The 15,216-nt window shown below is 33.5% G+C and overlaps 1 protein-coding gene across 1 annotated transcript; it reads right to left on the reverse strand.

The window, feature by feature from the left end:
* Positions 1-1,362: 1,362 nt before the first annotated feature.
* On the reverse strand, positions 1,363-7,268 carry LOC131022388 (annexin-like protein RJ4). Its single transcript, XM_057951837.1, has 6 exons — positions 7,090-7,268; positions 6,731-6,876; positions 2,255-2,476; positions 1,942-2,154; positions 1,758-1,847; positions 1,363-1,686 (listed from the first exon to the last, which is right to left on the reverse strand). Exons 1-6 carry the CDS (start codon positions 7,196-7,198, stop codon positions 1,483-1,485), a joined length of 984 nt encoding a protein of 327 aa, XP_057807820.1. The 5' UTR covers positions 7,199-7,268; the 3' UTR covers positions 1,363-1,482.
* Between the last annotated feature and the right edge of the window lie 7,948 nt (positions 7,269-15,216).

Here is a 15,216-nt window from a genome sequence, read left to right on the forward strand (position 1 = left end):
TTGCTAAAACCAAACCAAACCATATTTTAGTTCGGTTTAAAAAAAAAATCGAACCGAACCGAATTAACCGAACAAACCGAACCGAATTAACCGAAATTTTTATAATTAAAACCGAACCGAACCGAAAAACCGAATTAATCCGAAGAAAACCGAAATTTTCGGAAAAAAATCGAAAAAACCGAAATTTTCGAAAAAAAACCGAAAATTCCAAAAAAAACTACTCCCTCCGTCCCCAAAATAAGTTCCTCTTTGGGGACGGCACGGGTTTTAAGGAAAATGGTAAAGTGTATTGATAGTGGAAAAAAATATGTTATAATTAGTATTGGGAGTGGTGATAATGTTAAAAAGTGTTATAATTAGTATTGAGAGTGGTGAAAAAGTGAAAAGTAAGAATAAATAAAGTATTATTAGTGGTGGGGTAGTTGTCCAAAAATAGAAAGAAAGAAAGAGAAACTGATTTGGGGGACGTCCCAAAATGGAAAAAGATGAACTTATTTCAGGGACGGAGGGAGTATAAAATTAAAAAAATATTAGAAGTTAGATATTATAAAATTATAATTAAAATATTATATATATATATATATATATATATATATATATATATTTATATATATATTATAAATATAATTCGGTTTTTCGGTTTTGTTCGATTTTAAAAAATCCGAACCGAACCGAACCGAAAAACCAAAATTTTATGAAAAAAAAAACCAAACCGAACCGAAAAACCGAAAAAACCGAACCATATTTTAAAATTTCGGTTTGGATCGGTTCGGTTATTCGGTTTCGGATTTTTTGCTCACCCCTAGTTATAAATTATACTCCCCTAGTTATAAATTATACTCATCAAAATTTAAAAAAGAGTTAATGGGCTCAATTAGCCCTTCTTATATAAGAAAAGGAAAAAGTGTCCACTCAAATAAAAATATGAAAAAACTAACATTTTTTAATGTAAATGTACAATTATACCCTTAATATAGTTACACATTTTTTTGCAAAAGTGTGTAACGTAAAAGTGTGTAATTGCGAAAAAGTGTGTAACAGTATAAAATATACTATTACACACTTTTCAAAAATCGTGTAATAATCGTGAAAATCGTGTAATAGTGTATTTTACACTGTCACACTTTTTCACAAAAGTGTGTAATAACGTAAAAGTCTTTGATTGCGAAAAAGTGTGTAACAATGTAAAATATATTATTACACACTTTTTTGGTTTTAAAAAGTGTGTAATAATATATTTTACACTGTTACACACTAAAAGAGTATTTTAGTCAGAAATGCTATTATTTCCATATTTTTATTTGTATGGCTAGAATTTCCTATAATTAAAAGGTTTTGGCTACATTAGGGTGTTGCCTCAAATTAAAATATAGGATCCCAAGTAAAATATAACATAGGAAATAACGCACGTAATATTTGGGGAAATTGTTCAACACAGGGAAGTAATTAAAATGAAAGCAAAAACAGGAAGAAAAAAAATGATCAGTCTTGATTGGCGAGCAGAGTGAGGAGAAAGGCCTTGTAATCGCCGGAAGTTTCCTTAGCAATTGCAGCCTCAAGGCTCACACTGTTCCTCTTTAGGTAAACCGCTTTTATTCCTTTCAAGTCTTTCTCTGCTCGCGTCACAATCACGCGCGTCACTGAATCTTCGTCAGTCCCCGCCATGCTCAGAGCATGGCGAATTACCTGAGAATTGCATAAAAAATAATTAATAAATTTTAAATATAATAATATAAAGTATGAAATTTTAACATTACCTTCTCATAATACTTGTGATGGTCGGTTATGCATCGAATAGCTGTGCGTAAAGCAACTACATAATCACTAGACGGATCATCCCTTAAATTCTGCAAAAAATTTATATAAAAACTCCATATCACATTCATTCTCACGATTTAAAAGAAGAAGAAGAAGCATGATTTATAATGATTAAAGGTGTACCTTAGTGATTGATGTGGAATGATCATCTTTATACTTATTGAGAGTTGCTAGGATTTGGAGTTTGCTCCTAGTGGTTATGATTCTAACAACTTCTTCATCCCCATAAGCCTTGTCACTTATAGCTTTGTGAAGACAATCAGCCTCAGAATTCGCTAATCTCGCATTAATCTCATCGCCGTTGTACCTATATACGCCCACCACTCCAACCAGAAGCTGCATTCAATTTAAATCCACCCATAATCTTCACCATTTTTCTTACCAAAATTCAATATACTGCAATTAATAATTAGATTTGGGGCGAAAATTAGGTCACCTTGCGAAGATCGCCTGATGCGTGTTGAGCCAGATCTTCTTCGACGGAGTGATGGTAGCGATTTTGGTAGGCGCGCTTTATAGCTAAAAGCTCATCGGGCGAAGAAATGCACGAGATTTCGATGATGGTGCGATAATCCACCACCGGTTTTTTCTTCATCGCCACATTCAGTAGTACTGCTTCGCGCTCTTCTGGGTCTAGAATCCATCGATACACAGCTTTCTGTACGTATTGTTCAAGTATATATTGAGTGATTAATTATTTTTGCCTTAGAAATAAGCGTTTTGGATTATTTTATAGCGATTTTCCGAATGATAAGTTCAGGGTAAATTTAAATACGAGGCCGTGTGTACAGGGCCGGCCCTGAGGGTGGGCGGGCATGGGCGACGGCCCAGGGCCCCAAAAATTTGAGGGCCCAAAATTTTTAATATATCCTAATAATTATAGATCTTATGTATACTAACAAAATATTTCATCTATTGATTTTGGGCCCAACATAATTTATTGTCAAATTTATATTTATACTATATTAAAAAGAGAGTTTTCAATTTGAAATCAATTTCAAATTAATTTCAAAATTAAGTGACAATTTTGTAGTTATAATAAAATTGAAGGTTTATATAAATTAATTAATAACAATACTGGCAGCGCCACCGCCGAGTCGCCCCCCTCCCCCTCCCCGCCGTCGGTGATTACCGCCGCCGATAATTCTTGCCACAAATTGTGCATTTTTTTGTAGTGGTAGTATGATAATATATTAGGGCCCCATTCTTTAATTTCGCCCAGGGCCTCAGTTTTGTCAGGACCGGCCCTGCGTGTGTATTACAAATTTTTTAACCGAGTCCTAGTAGATAGTACTCCATCCGTTCTACTATAAATGTCTCAAAACTTCTTGTCACGGGAAACTAAAGAGAAAGTGTAACTGAGTTGAAAGTAGTAGGGCCTACATTTTTTGAAGGGTTAAAATTTTCTATTTATGGAAAATACCACTTATAGTGGGACAGCTCAAAATAAAATACAAGCTATTTTTAGTGAGACCGAAGGAGTAGTAGTATTTTAAGTTCCGAAAATATTTCGCAACATCAACATCAATTATATTTTATATTATGATTTTTTTTATATTTTTTTTTTGTGATCATGAATTATCGATTTTATGTTAACTATACTTACCATTCATTTTCCGATTCTAAAAAATTAACGTGGTTCAGAGGATGCTAGGATTTATTTAGAATTATTATTATTATTATTATTATTATTATTATTATTATTATTATTATTATTATTATGTGCAATGTAAGTATCCAACAAGCCACATCAGTTTTTCTAAGACAAAAAGTGGATGGATAATATAATTGTTATCAAATCGATAATTCAGGATTTAAAGTAGACAAATGAAAATAATTTTGAGTTTAAAGTGGTACTTAAATTTTGTTAAATCGCGCGGACACAATTTTCCCAGAAAAACAAAGGATAAATTTTTTAAAAAAGGCCATTTATCCAATCAAAAGAATGGCGAGGGTTCAATTCAAAATTTCCCAACCCTCAATAAGAACTTTCCTTTATAAGATAATATCCGGTTGTCCTACTTTGTTTTTTCCGCATTAGTTTTAGATTTAGTAATTGTGGATCAAAATTGAATAATATTCAATTGTGGCTAGATATCATCAAATACATTAATACTTCCTCCGTTTACGAAAAAAAATTCTAAGAAAGAATGAGACGAATTTTAAGAGAAAAGATTATTAAGTGTATGAAGAGTGGAGAAAAAAGTTGTTGAATATATATATATATATATATATATATATATATATATATATAGGGTTGGGATCCATGAAGAATTAATATGTATTAGAGAATTGAGAATAAATAACTACCGTTAGATTAACATGATCATGCGGCCACCATTTTTTGCTTCAAACCGTTTAAATATTCAATTTAATTATTACTCCACAATTTCCTCCGAATTCCGTGCTGCCAACTATGTATTCAAATAATTTACATATATGGCAATTTATAAATATTCGAATAGTTTTAGCAGAGTATGTTTAGTTAATTTAATGAATAATTATATAAAATTGGTGAATACAAGGAATATGTTAAAAGAATTTGATGAATACATATTAAATATTATTTTAATTTAGTAGAATAAATAAATGGTTATGATGAATAATACATATTATTTCATATACATGCGAATAATATTTTGACAACAAAATTACGAATATCTGAATAAAACATTTCGAACAAAGCGTAAAAAATTACGAATAGCTAAATAAAATATTAGAATTTTCTTGCTGATATAAAATATTTCGAACAAGCATAAACAATTTACGAATACCTGAATAAAATATTTGAATATTTTTTTGGACAAAATATTTTACATATAACTTTTCGAATAATCATAACAAAATAACATTCATGTTTCTTTTCGAATGAGTCCTTGAAGTTGCATATTTTTGATATTATGTGATACAAAAAAATTAAAATTATCATAAAAAATTACCATGCGTATAAATATAATTCAAGAATAAAAAAGGAATAAAAAACAAACCAAAAATAAGACTTGCTATATCTAAGGGACGGTTACCGAAAATAACAAGATTTGGTCAACTCCTAAATAGATTAGGACGGTTACACACAAATAAATTACCTAATAACCTTTAATTTAATTTGAATATAAATTAGCACTAATTATCCAAACCGTTAGATCTGCTATATCCAAGGGACCATATTAATTCTCTATTCTCAAAAATATATGCATTCTCCATGGATCCATTCTCTCTATATATATATATATATATATAGGATCGCATTCAATGGAGACCATTTCTTATATAGAGAATGAAGACCAAATCAAGGTCATTCATCTCAATCCAATCAATGATCCAGATTATTTCATGATTTGATTTTCCATGTAATTAAATAATGGTTAATTACATTTATTTAATCCAAAAAGGGCAAAAACGTCCACTCAAATCTACTGAAATATGGGATCCCATTGAACAAATCCCGAAAATTCATCTTTTTCCATTCTGGGACCTAATCCGTCAATGAACATAATAGATGAACATTAGTATGTTCATTGTTTTCCTACGAACATCAGTATGTTCATTGGTTTTTCTACGAACATATCGACGAATATCAGTATGTTCATTGGTTTTTCTATGAACATATCGACGAACATCAGTATGTTCATTGGTTTTTTACGAACATATTAACGAACATCAGAATGTTCATTGATATTTTCTACGAACACTTCATTGACGATATGCAGATCTGCAAATCCGGCGACGGCGCGGCACGGCAGTCGCCACCACGAGCGTTCTACCATTGTCGTCTTCATCGGCTTCACCCTGACGACGCCGGGGCAGCACAGCCTCGAGAATCCTCCGCCTGCGACGCCGACGGAGCAGCAGAAGGAGGAGGAGATGGAGGCGATAGGGGAGGGAGGCGGTGGAAGGGAGAATGGAGGGGATGGCAGCGGAGCAGAAGCGGCGGAGCAGCAGAGATTGGGAGGCGTCGGAGCAACAGGGGATTGGGGAGGCGGCGGGGGAGGGGGGAGAGTGATTGAGAGATAGAGATAGAGAGAGAACGTGAATGAGAGAATGAGTGAGATTATGGTTAAATAGAAAATGACATGCTTAACCTTTTGATTATAAAATAAATTAAAATTAACAAATTTAATCAATTAAATTACCACCATTAGATTAAGTTAGATCAAGGAACCAGATTTGGTCTTCATTCTCTATATAGGGGAGTGGTCTCCATTGAACTCTCCCCTATATATATATATATATATATATTTATTTATTTTACTTGGGGGAGTTGAGGAGGGGGAGCAGTGGAGTTTAAACCCGAGACCTCACTGTTCACACACATAAGGTCGCACCGCTTGGTGTTTCCAATTAGGGACAAAAATTGTTGAATATATTGAGAATAGTGAAAAAGTATTTTAATTAGTATTGAGAATTGTAAAAATGTGAAAAGTAAGGGTAATTGAGATGTAAAGTGGTGGGTATAGTTCAAAAATATATAAAAAGATCTTATGTAGAAGTCCCAAAAAGAAAAAGTATGAAATTCTTTGGTAGAGAGATTGAGTATTATATCCTATACAGGTGGCATGGATTAATTTGTGATATTAAAATGACTCCATGAATAAATGATGATTAGAATGTATATTATATATATATATATATATATATATATATATACTAATAATAATAATTTAAATATTTTATTTGATATAAAAAATATTGTCCTTTATAAATTAAAAATCTGAAAATATTTACATAGATTTAAGTGATTCTGTATATCATCTAAAAAAGTAGTATGTGTAATACAAATTATAACTATAATTATTGTTAATTTTATATAACCTTAATACATCATATCAAATAACATATTATATTTTATCTCGTACATAGTATCAAATGTAATGAGAAATGTAGAAAGATTAGAAGTTGTGAAAGAGTAAACCTCAAAATCTCCAGAGAGCTCAGACTCGAGACGCTTGACAAGATCTTCGTGATACAACTCCTCGTATGCTTGCCTTATCATCTTTCTTTGGTTCGCATTTCTCCTTCCTATCACTCCAATGATTGTCTTCTCATCCGTTCCCCATCCTATCAAACAAAATTATTTTCTATTAAATCAAGACTATATATTTAAACCTTCAATGAAGTCAAATTTTGTCAATTTTATAGAACGAAAAATAAGAAGATATTAATGAGGAAGCATGGCGATGGGGTTGTCTATTCTCTTACAAACCAAAAGGATTCAAAATAAATAATTATTTAATTTAGGCATAAATATATATGGGTTGGAATAGATATTACCTTGAAAAGCCTTTCTAAGAGTTTCAGCATCTGCAACAGCAGAATGGTGGTCGGGGAAAACAATGGTAGACATATTTATGGAGCTCAGAAAAATGTAAAGTTGTTGCATGACTATAATTTTTAGGGGTATTTATAGGATCAAGACCAACTCGAGGTATTTAATGTTGGGCGTAACGCCGCTGCATTTCACCACCCAATAAATTATCTGAATATGGTAAACTGTTTTAATTTGTAATGTTTTAAGGTTTTGTCGTGGAAAAGTGATTGCGTGGTTACAGATTTGGGGAGAGCGGAGTAAAATATTTTTTGAGAATTATAGATATTAGTTTCACATATTTCATAGCATAGTTTCGTACGTAGATTGTATAATTTAGAACATATTAATGTAAATAAATAATTTCAAAAACTCAATTCTATGTAATATTCTGTCTACCTAAAAGGTATGGCGTGGTTACTTTTAATAAGTGATTAACAGATATGTATGAAATAAAGAAACAAGCCCACCAAATTTTAAATTATTAAATTATAGTCAATTTTTGTTTTTAACCCCAATATGTGAACTTCCTATAAAAATCTACCAACTATCGATTTTTTCTATGACGACAATTTTCGGCCAAATTTGATATCGGAATTATCCTATGTGACGATATTCACTTAAAACGTGGCAAAACGTGGCGTCGACGTGTGCAGTGTATGCCACATAACCCTATATGGATTCCACGCACGCACGCACGCAACCCCTCTCCCTAAATCTGTCTTATTTCTTTTCTCTTGATAGACGGCCGCCACCTCTTTCTCGCCGGCGACAACAGCCGCGGTAACCACGACATCGCTGCCCTTTTCCCCTCTCAAAACTCTTTCTGACGCAGAAGGGGAAAATCCCCAATCTGCTAAATCCCAAAACCCTAGGCCCCATTTGCTTCAATTTCAATTGAACAGCAGCCGAGGATCGACTCGCCGCTGCGGCAGCAGTAACGCCGCCCAGCCGCCTTCCTCCTCCATCGACCGGATGAGAAGCAGCAGCCCACAAGGACCACCGCCCAACCCTTACTCTCTCTCGACGAACAGCAGCAGTACAAGCCGCCACCGCCGCCGTCCACCATTTGCTCTCCCTCAGGCTCATCTCTCTTCTTAATTTCTATCCGGGAAGTACAGCGCACACACCACCGTGGGAACAGCAGTGTCGCTGCACCTCCAACGGTCCGACCGTTTTCCTTAATTCATCTGTTCAACGCCCAACAGCAAAACTCACTGGCGCCACCGTCTCTATTTCTGCCGAACAACATCAGCACAAGGCCTAGGCCACTGCCACCTCAACCCCCCGACTAGTCTAATTGAGGGTTTCAACGAGAACCCTAATTTTATTTGAACAAGAATGCGCAAAACGGCGTCGTTTTGGTACAATACACAACTACGTTGTTTAATTAAGTACCGGCGTGTCCACGTCGGATAATTCCGATTCCACGTGTGTACGGATTTGGCCGGAAATTGCCGTCATGAAAAAATTGGGAAAAATCTATAGTTAGTGGATTTTAATAGAAAGTTCAAAGATAGGGGGAAAAAACGGAAAGTGATAGTTTAAGAATTTAGAGGCAATTAACCCCTTAATTTATTAAGCAATTAATAAATTATTTGTAAGATTTTATAAATATTAATGTGAATGAGGTATTTTTATATATTTCACCACCATTCACATATAGTATTTTTATTTATAAACAAATCAAAATAGAAAACAAATAAAACACATACTTTTCTTAAGCGGATGAAATATCATATTATTATTATTCAACATCTCCTAAATGTTAATAATTATATGTTCATAAATGATGAGTGATCATCACGAAATATAGACAAGATCCTCGGTGGGGATTAGATGGTCTGATATAATATTTCCATTCTCATATTTTCTAACCTTTTTCAATATCTGAGATTGAATTGTACAGCATGGGTTTTACCGACTAACTACCTGGGGACTCAGATTGGAACCCGCCTGACCCGGGTGGCAGATTCTAAGTATATCGTCGACAAAATCAAGAATAGAATTTCAAAATGAAAGAACCGAAAGATTTCTATGGCCGGCAGGATTACTCTGATACGCTCAGGCCTCTCTTCGATCCCAATCTATCAACTCTCATATCTTTTACTCCCCAAGAGTATTCTGACTGAAATCCGAGCTTTGGTGGGTAATTTTCTTTGGGGAGGGGGTACAGAACAGAGAAAGATCCATTGGTTTAAATGGGAGAATCTCTGTGCTGAGAAGGAAAAAGGTGGGCTGGGAATCAAAGACCTGGAGAAATTCAATAAGGCCTTAATGGCTAAGTGGATTTGGCGTTTTCTCACCGGAAAAGAGACCTTATGGGCTCGGGTGGTCAGGGCAGTTAAGGGTGATATTGATTGGGATAAAGATGGGTTTACCTTGAAAGGGGGAAGGGATTCGGCTTCCTGTTGGTGGAATAAAGTGTTGAGTCTGAGCAAGGGGGAAAGTGGAAGATGGTTTATGGACAATTTGGAATTTCAGTTAGGAGAGGGAGAGTCAACTTCTTTTTGGAATCATCACTGGACAAGGAGAACGAGACTTTGCGACCGCTTCCCAAGACTCTTTCGCCTCAGCAACAACCCTGGGGGCAGCATTAAAAGTATGGGAAGATGGAACGAAGGAGTCTGGGAATGGGATTTTGAGTGGAGAAGAATTCTGCTTGATAGAGAGAAAGACCAAGTTTCTATCCTCCTGTCTTTTATCAAGAATTTTAAGTTGGTGATGGGGAAACCGGACGGTTGGAGATGGAAACCATCGCCGGATGGTTGTTTCACTGTTAAGTCGGCGTTCAAGGCAATATGCGACGGGGTTTGCACCCCCCAACAGAAGAATCCTGCCTTATCTTCCATCTGGAAAGCCCCGGCCACTCACAAGGCTAAAGTTACTGCTTGGAGGACGCTGTGTGGAAGAATGGCGACGACCGATAACCTTCTGAAGAGGCAGGTTCCTATCCCGAACTCGGAGACCGTTTGCAAACTCTGTAACCTTGATGATGAAGACACAGAGCATCTCTTCTTCTCTTGCCCCAAGTCCACTGAAATCTGGTATGTGCTTCTCTCCTGGCTCGGTTTACAGTCGGCTCTTCCTTCTACTAGAAATGACCATTTCCTTGCTTTCATTAATCTCGGGCGTAAGAAGGATGTCAGATTCCTTTCCGGTGTTTGGATTTGTGTGGTTTGGTGTATTTGGAAACAAAGGAATAGGTGCACTTTTGACCATGGGTGTTGGGCCAAAGAAAAAATTGTTGCATAAATTAAATCTCGCCTGTGGGGATGGCAGAAGACTTACCACTTGGGCTTATCTTCTTCTGATTTCACATCTTGGTTTGATGCAGTTAGTCTAGTGGACTGACCTTTTTGCTTCTTCTTTTGTTGTTTTTCTCTTTCGTCTTGTGACGACAGTTCTTCTTTCCCCTTGATCTGATGTTCTTGTTTTGGTACCTCTGGTACCTTTCGGTTTTTCAATAAATTTTTCCTGATAAAATATATATATATGGAAGAGTTAGAATAAAAACATATTTTTGTGTATGTGTGTGTATATATATATATATATATAGATATATAGGGAAGAGCTAAAATAAGAGCATTTCTTAAGATATAAAATAAGAATCATTTTCAGCCCTTAGATCATCAATATCTACGATTGATTCTATTGAAACATTAACTTTTTTTTTATTTTTTTTAATTGCCTATTGAAACATTAATTAATGTGGGGGTAATTCTATTCACAGCCCCCATTTTACTCACTGTAGCCTCCATATAAAATAAAAATAATAAATAGTTATAAATTTACTATTTTACCCTATAATTCATAGCCTCAAACTAAATATTATTCTTTTTATAGTCAAAATTAAATCTCTACTTTTATATAGCCCCCAACCACACCCTAACGCAATTCAGTGCAAAACTCTTCTTAATTTTTTTCATAGCCAAAATCATAGTCCCTTTGTTTGGCTTCGTCTCCGCCATCTTTCGTTTGCTTTGAGCAAGTAATACATGTTCTCCTGTTCTCTTTTACGTGCAGTGGAAAATGAAGAATAATTTTTCTTTGCTTCGAAAAAGGATTACGTTTGTTAATTGCAATGAATGCGTGAGCAAATTCTTGATATTTGAACCCACAAATCTTGAGAGGAAATGAATACGAAAATATTTTAGTAACTTTGATTGGATATGAAAATCGATCCAATTTAGGAAGATAATCAAATCCAAAATTTTCCTGAACTAAAACAATTTCATGGAGTTACTGCGATCATTCAATGTGCATTCTTTTGTTTAAATCTGCAGAAATCGCTATAAATCTCTACAAAAATTCCAAAAAGGTAGCCAAATGAATCTCAGATTACATCATCTGATAGCTACACATCGAATTTGTAAGAGGAAGAACTTCATAGTAAATCTTCTCAAACGATTGCAATGTATTTACAATTAATGAACAGATGTAAGCAAATATGACGTACACAAGCACCTAAGTTGTCTGGTTAAAAACTGCCTTCTAAACCTATACAGTACATACCATTGGTTTCGAAAAGAGAGCAAGAAAATCTAAAATGGTTAAAAAGTTTATAAGATCTGAGGAGAGTTTTTGCCATGAATTGCGTTTGTGTGTGGTTGCCGGTTGGAGGCTATACAAAGTAGAGATTTAATTTCACTATAAAAAGAATAACATTTAATTTGGGGCTATAAATTATAGGATAAAATAGTAAATTTACAATTATTTATTCATTTTATTTAATATGGGGGCTATAATGAGCAAAATGGGGGCTGTGAATATAATTACCCAAGGGGATGGCTGGTATGCAGAAATGGAATTAGAAGGGAATGGAATTGATTTTAGAATGGAATGACAGTGGGAATGGAATGGAATGAAATGTAGTATTCCCATGGTTGGTATTTACAAGGAATGAATGGATAGGATTGAAATAAAATTAACACAATAATAATAATAATAATAATAATATTATTATTATTATTATTATTATTATTATTATTATTATTATTATTATTATTATTATTATTATTATTATTATTTATTATTAATTGTTAAATTTATTATTATTATTATTATTTATCATTATTTATAATTATTAATTGTTACATTTTATTATTATTATTATTATTATTATTAATTTTATTATTATTATTATTAATTTATAATTTTTAATTATTATTTTTTACATTTTATTATTATTATTTATTTATTATATTATTTTTGAATTTTTATTATTATTAAATTTATTATTAAATAATATTATTATTAGTATTATTTGTTACTAGTACATTTGATTATATAATATTATTAATAATAATTATTTTATTTTTTTACAATTATTTGTATATTATTATTATTATGTAATTTAAATAAACTAAATATTTATTTTTGAGTATCTCACAATAAAATAATATTATTATTATTATTAATTGTTAATTGTTAAATTTATTATTATTATTATTATTTTATTTATCATTATTTATAATTATTAATTGTTACATTTTATTATTATTATTATGATTATTATTTATCATTAATTTATAATTTTAATTATTATTTGTTACATTTTCTTATTATTTATTATATATTTTTGAATTTTTATTATTATTTAAATTTATTATTATATTATTATTATTAGTATATTTAATTAAAATAAATAACTTTTATTTTTAGTAATATATATTCGTGGGAATACACAATACCATGGGGGAGGGAGAGGAATGGCTAATCCATATCCATGGGAATAGGTATTCCATCGGGAATGACGATTCCCACCACAAGGACTGTACCAGCCATAGGATTGGGAATGGATGCAGGAATCACCATTCCATTCCCATTCCATTCCTGCATACCAGCCATCCCCTTAATGTGGTCGTACTCGCTAGTGGGGAATATAGATGTCGATAATTTTATTTATTGCGAGTAAAACAGAGATAGGAATAATCTGGAATACAAAGTGATGAGCTGTAAATCTATTGACGGCCAGCCAGCCAAGCCTTGTGAACTTGTTCAAAATTTACAAATGGTTATTAATATCTTATTATTAGTATTGTTCGGATATGTAAAATAGTACTACCAAATATGATTGTGTGCGTGGATAGTTAACTACCGAAACTATTTACATAAAAGATTGGAGTATAATTTTACATTCGTGCGTGTGTGAAATTTTGGTGGGTGGCTTACAGCATCAACTATGCTAGGAAGTTAGGAGGTAGTACCATAGTGGAAGTTTTAAAAAATGGGGTAGCAAAAAATTGAGGTAGCAATGTTGCTACCCGGTTCTTTATCCCAAAAATGGGTCCCATGATATTTTTTTATAATTTTAATATTTTTTTGTTTTAATTTTTTCTTTCTTTTTTTACTTCTTTCTTTTTGTGCATGTATTCAAGTTGCTTTTTATTTATTTTGTTTCAGTTTTTAGTTTTTTTAGGTTAGTTTTTATTTTATTTTATTTTTTTTTACCTTTGTTTTAAAATTCTAAACCCTTTTCTATTTTGCTTTTGAGTTGCCTTTTGTTATTAATTTTTTTGAGTTTCTATTTTTTTTCTCATTAATTATTTTAATTTTTTTTCTCTTTTTTTTGTTTCTTTTATTTTACAATTTTAGGTTCTTTTTTATTTTCCTTTTCATTTTTTAGCATAACTATAGTTTTTAAATTATATTTTATTTAAAAATTTAATTTATTTGTGTAATTACATAAATTTTATTTAAGTAAAATATTATACAAAAATTAATATACATAAATAATATATATATATATATGTGTGTGTGTAGTGGTAAATATAATAATAATGATAGTGGGGTCTATGAATAGTTAAATATAAGGTAGTGGCACAGTGAATATGAGGTAGTTGAAAAAGGAGTTAGTTGTTGAAGTGATACACATGTGGCACCACTATGGGGTAGCACCATAGTGGATGATCTTAGGTGGCTTAATCAGGTTGAGTAATACTTTGTCTAATTAAATAGTGAAGGTACGTGTCATGCATTCGATAAAAAGATTGAATAAAATAAAATAAAATATTTATGTTGGTGGTCACGGTCCTTTCAATAGTTTAATACTCTATTTTTGACACTTGTGGAAATAACTTGGCATCATTTAATCATTTATCGGCAAAGGTGCACGATAGTACCTGAACTTGACACCTTAGAGCTTTGATCCCCCTAGATTCGGTCAAGTTGCGTTGACCTTCCTAAACTTTCAAAACAATGGTACATTTAAACCCCTCCGTTAAACGACGCCTAAACGCCATTTCCTTTAATTTTTTATTATTTTTTTAAATTTTAGGCGGGCCCCTACTACTCTCCTCCTGCAAGTCTGTGGAAGCTCCGATCCCCGTCGATTTAGTGAGTCCATACCCCTGCAACACCCCGACCCCATGGTACTTGTCCGCGAACCCCTCTATCACCTCCTTACTCAGTGGAGCGCCGCCGAAGAGCACCGTGTGCAGGCTGCTCAGATCGTACTTCCTCCTTATGCTGTCGGAGTGGTTGACCGGTGCCACCAGAATTGGCGGCATTAGCTGCAGGTACGTCGCCAAGAATTTCTGGATCGCATCAGCATCTCGTCCATCTCGAATTTTGAGAGGATCACCACCGTCAAACTGGAGGTGATCAGACCGGTGGCGAACGCCACCAATCCGTAGATGTGGAACATCGGCACCATGCAAATGAATGTATGCTTCCCGTCCTCCAATTTGAACCGGTTCACCACCGTATGGACCATCGCGATTAGGTTTCTGTGCGAGGAGATCACACCTTTGCTCGCGCCGGTCGTACCGGAGGAGTAAAGGAGCCTAATTTTTTTTTTTTAAGAAAACGGCGTTTAGGCACCGTTTAACGGAGGGGTTTAAATGCACCATTGTTTCGGGAGTTCAGGGAGATCAACGCAACTTGACCGAATCTGAAAGGTAAAAGCTCTAGGGGTATTAAGTTCAGGGGTTAATGTGCACCTTCGCCCATCATTTATTATAGACCTTAAGAAATGTTATTAAGTACATTTAGGCGAATACATTTGTGGTTAAAGTTTTGAGATACAACGTTCCACTAGTTCACCATTAAGTCATGTGATGAGATTTTTTTTCCCTATTCTTGCTTTTAGT

Source organism: Salvia miltiorrhiza, chromosome 4, assembly GCF_028751815.1.
Source record: "Salvia miltiorrhiza cultivar Shanhuang (shh) chromosome 4, IMPLAD_Smil_shh, whole genome shotgun sequence".
Classification (NCBI taxonomy): domain Eukaryota; kingdom Viridiplantae; phylum Streptophyta; class Magnoliopsida; order Lamiales; family Lamiaceae; genus Salvia; species Salvia miltiorrhiza.

Excerpts from the sequence above, each read along its gene's own strand:
- LOC131022388 (XM_057951837.1), bottom strand. The coding sequence starts at position 7,198 with ATGCAACAACTTTACATTTTTCTGAGCTCCATAAATATGTCTACCATT. Across the intron at positions 2,477-6,730 it reads AGCTCTCTGGAGATTTTGAG|AAAGCTGTGTATCGATGGAT; the intron begins GTTTACTCTTTC and ends CAATACGTACAG. Across the intron at positions 2,155-2,254 it reads CATCAGGCGATCTTCGCAAG|CTTCTGGTTGGAGTGGTGGG; the intron begins GTGACCTAATTT and ends AATTGAATGCAG.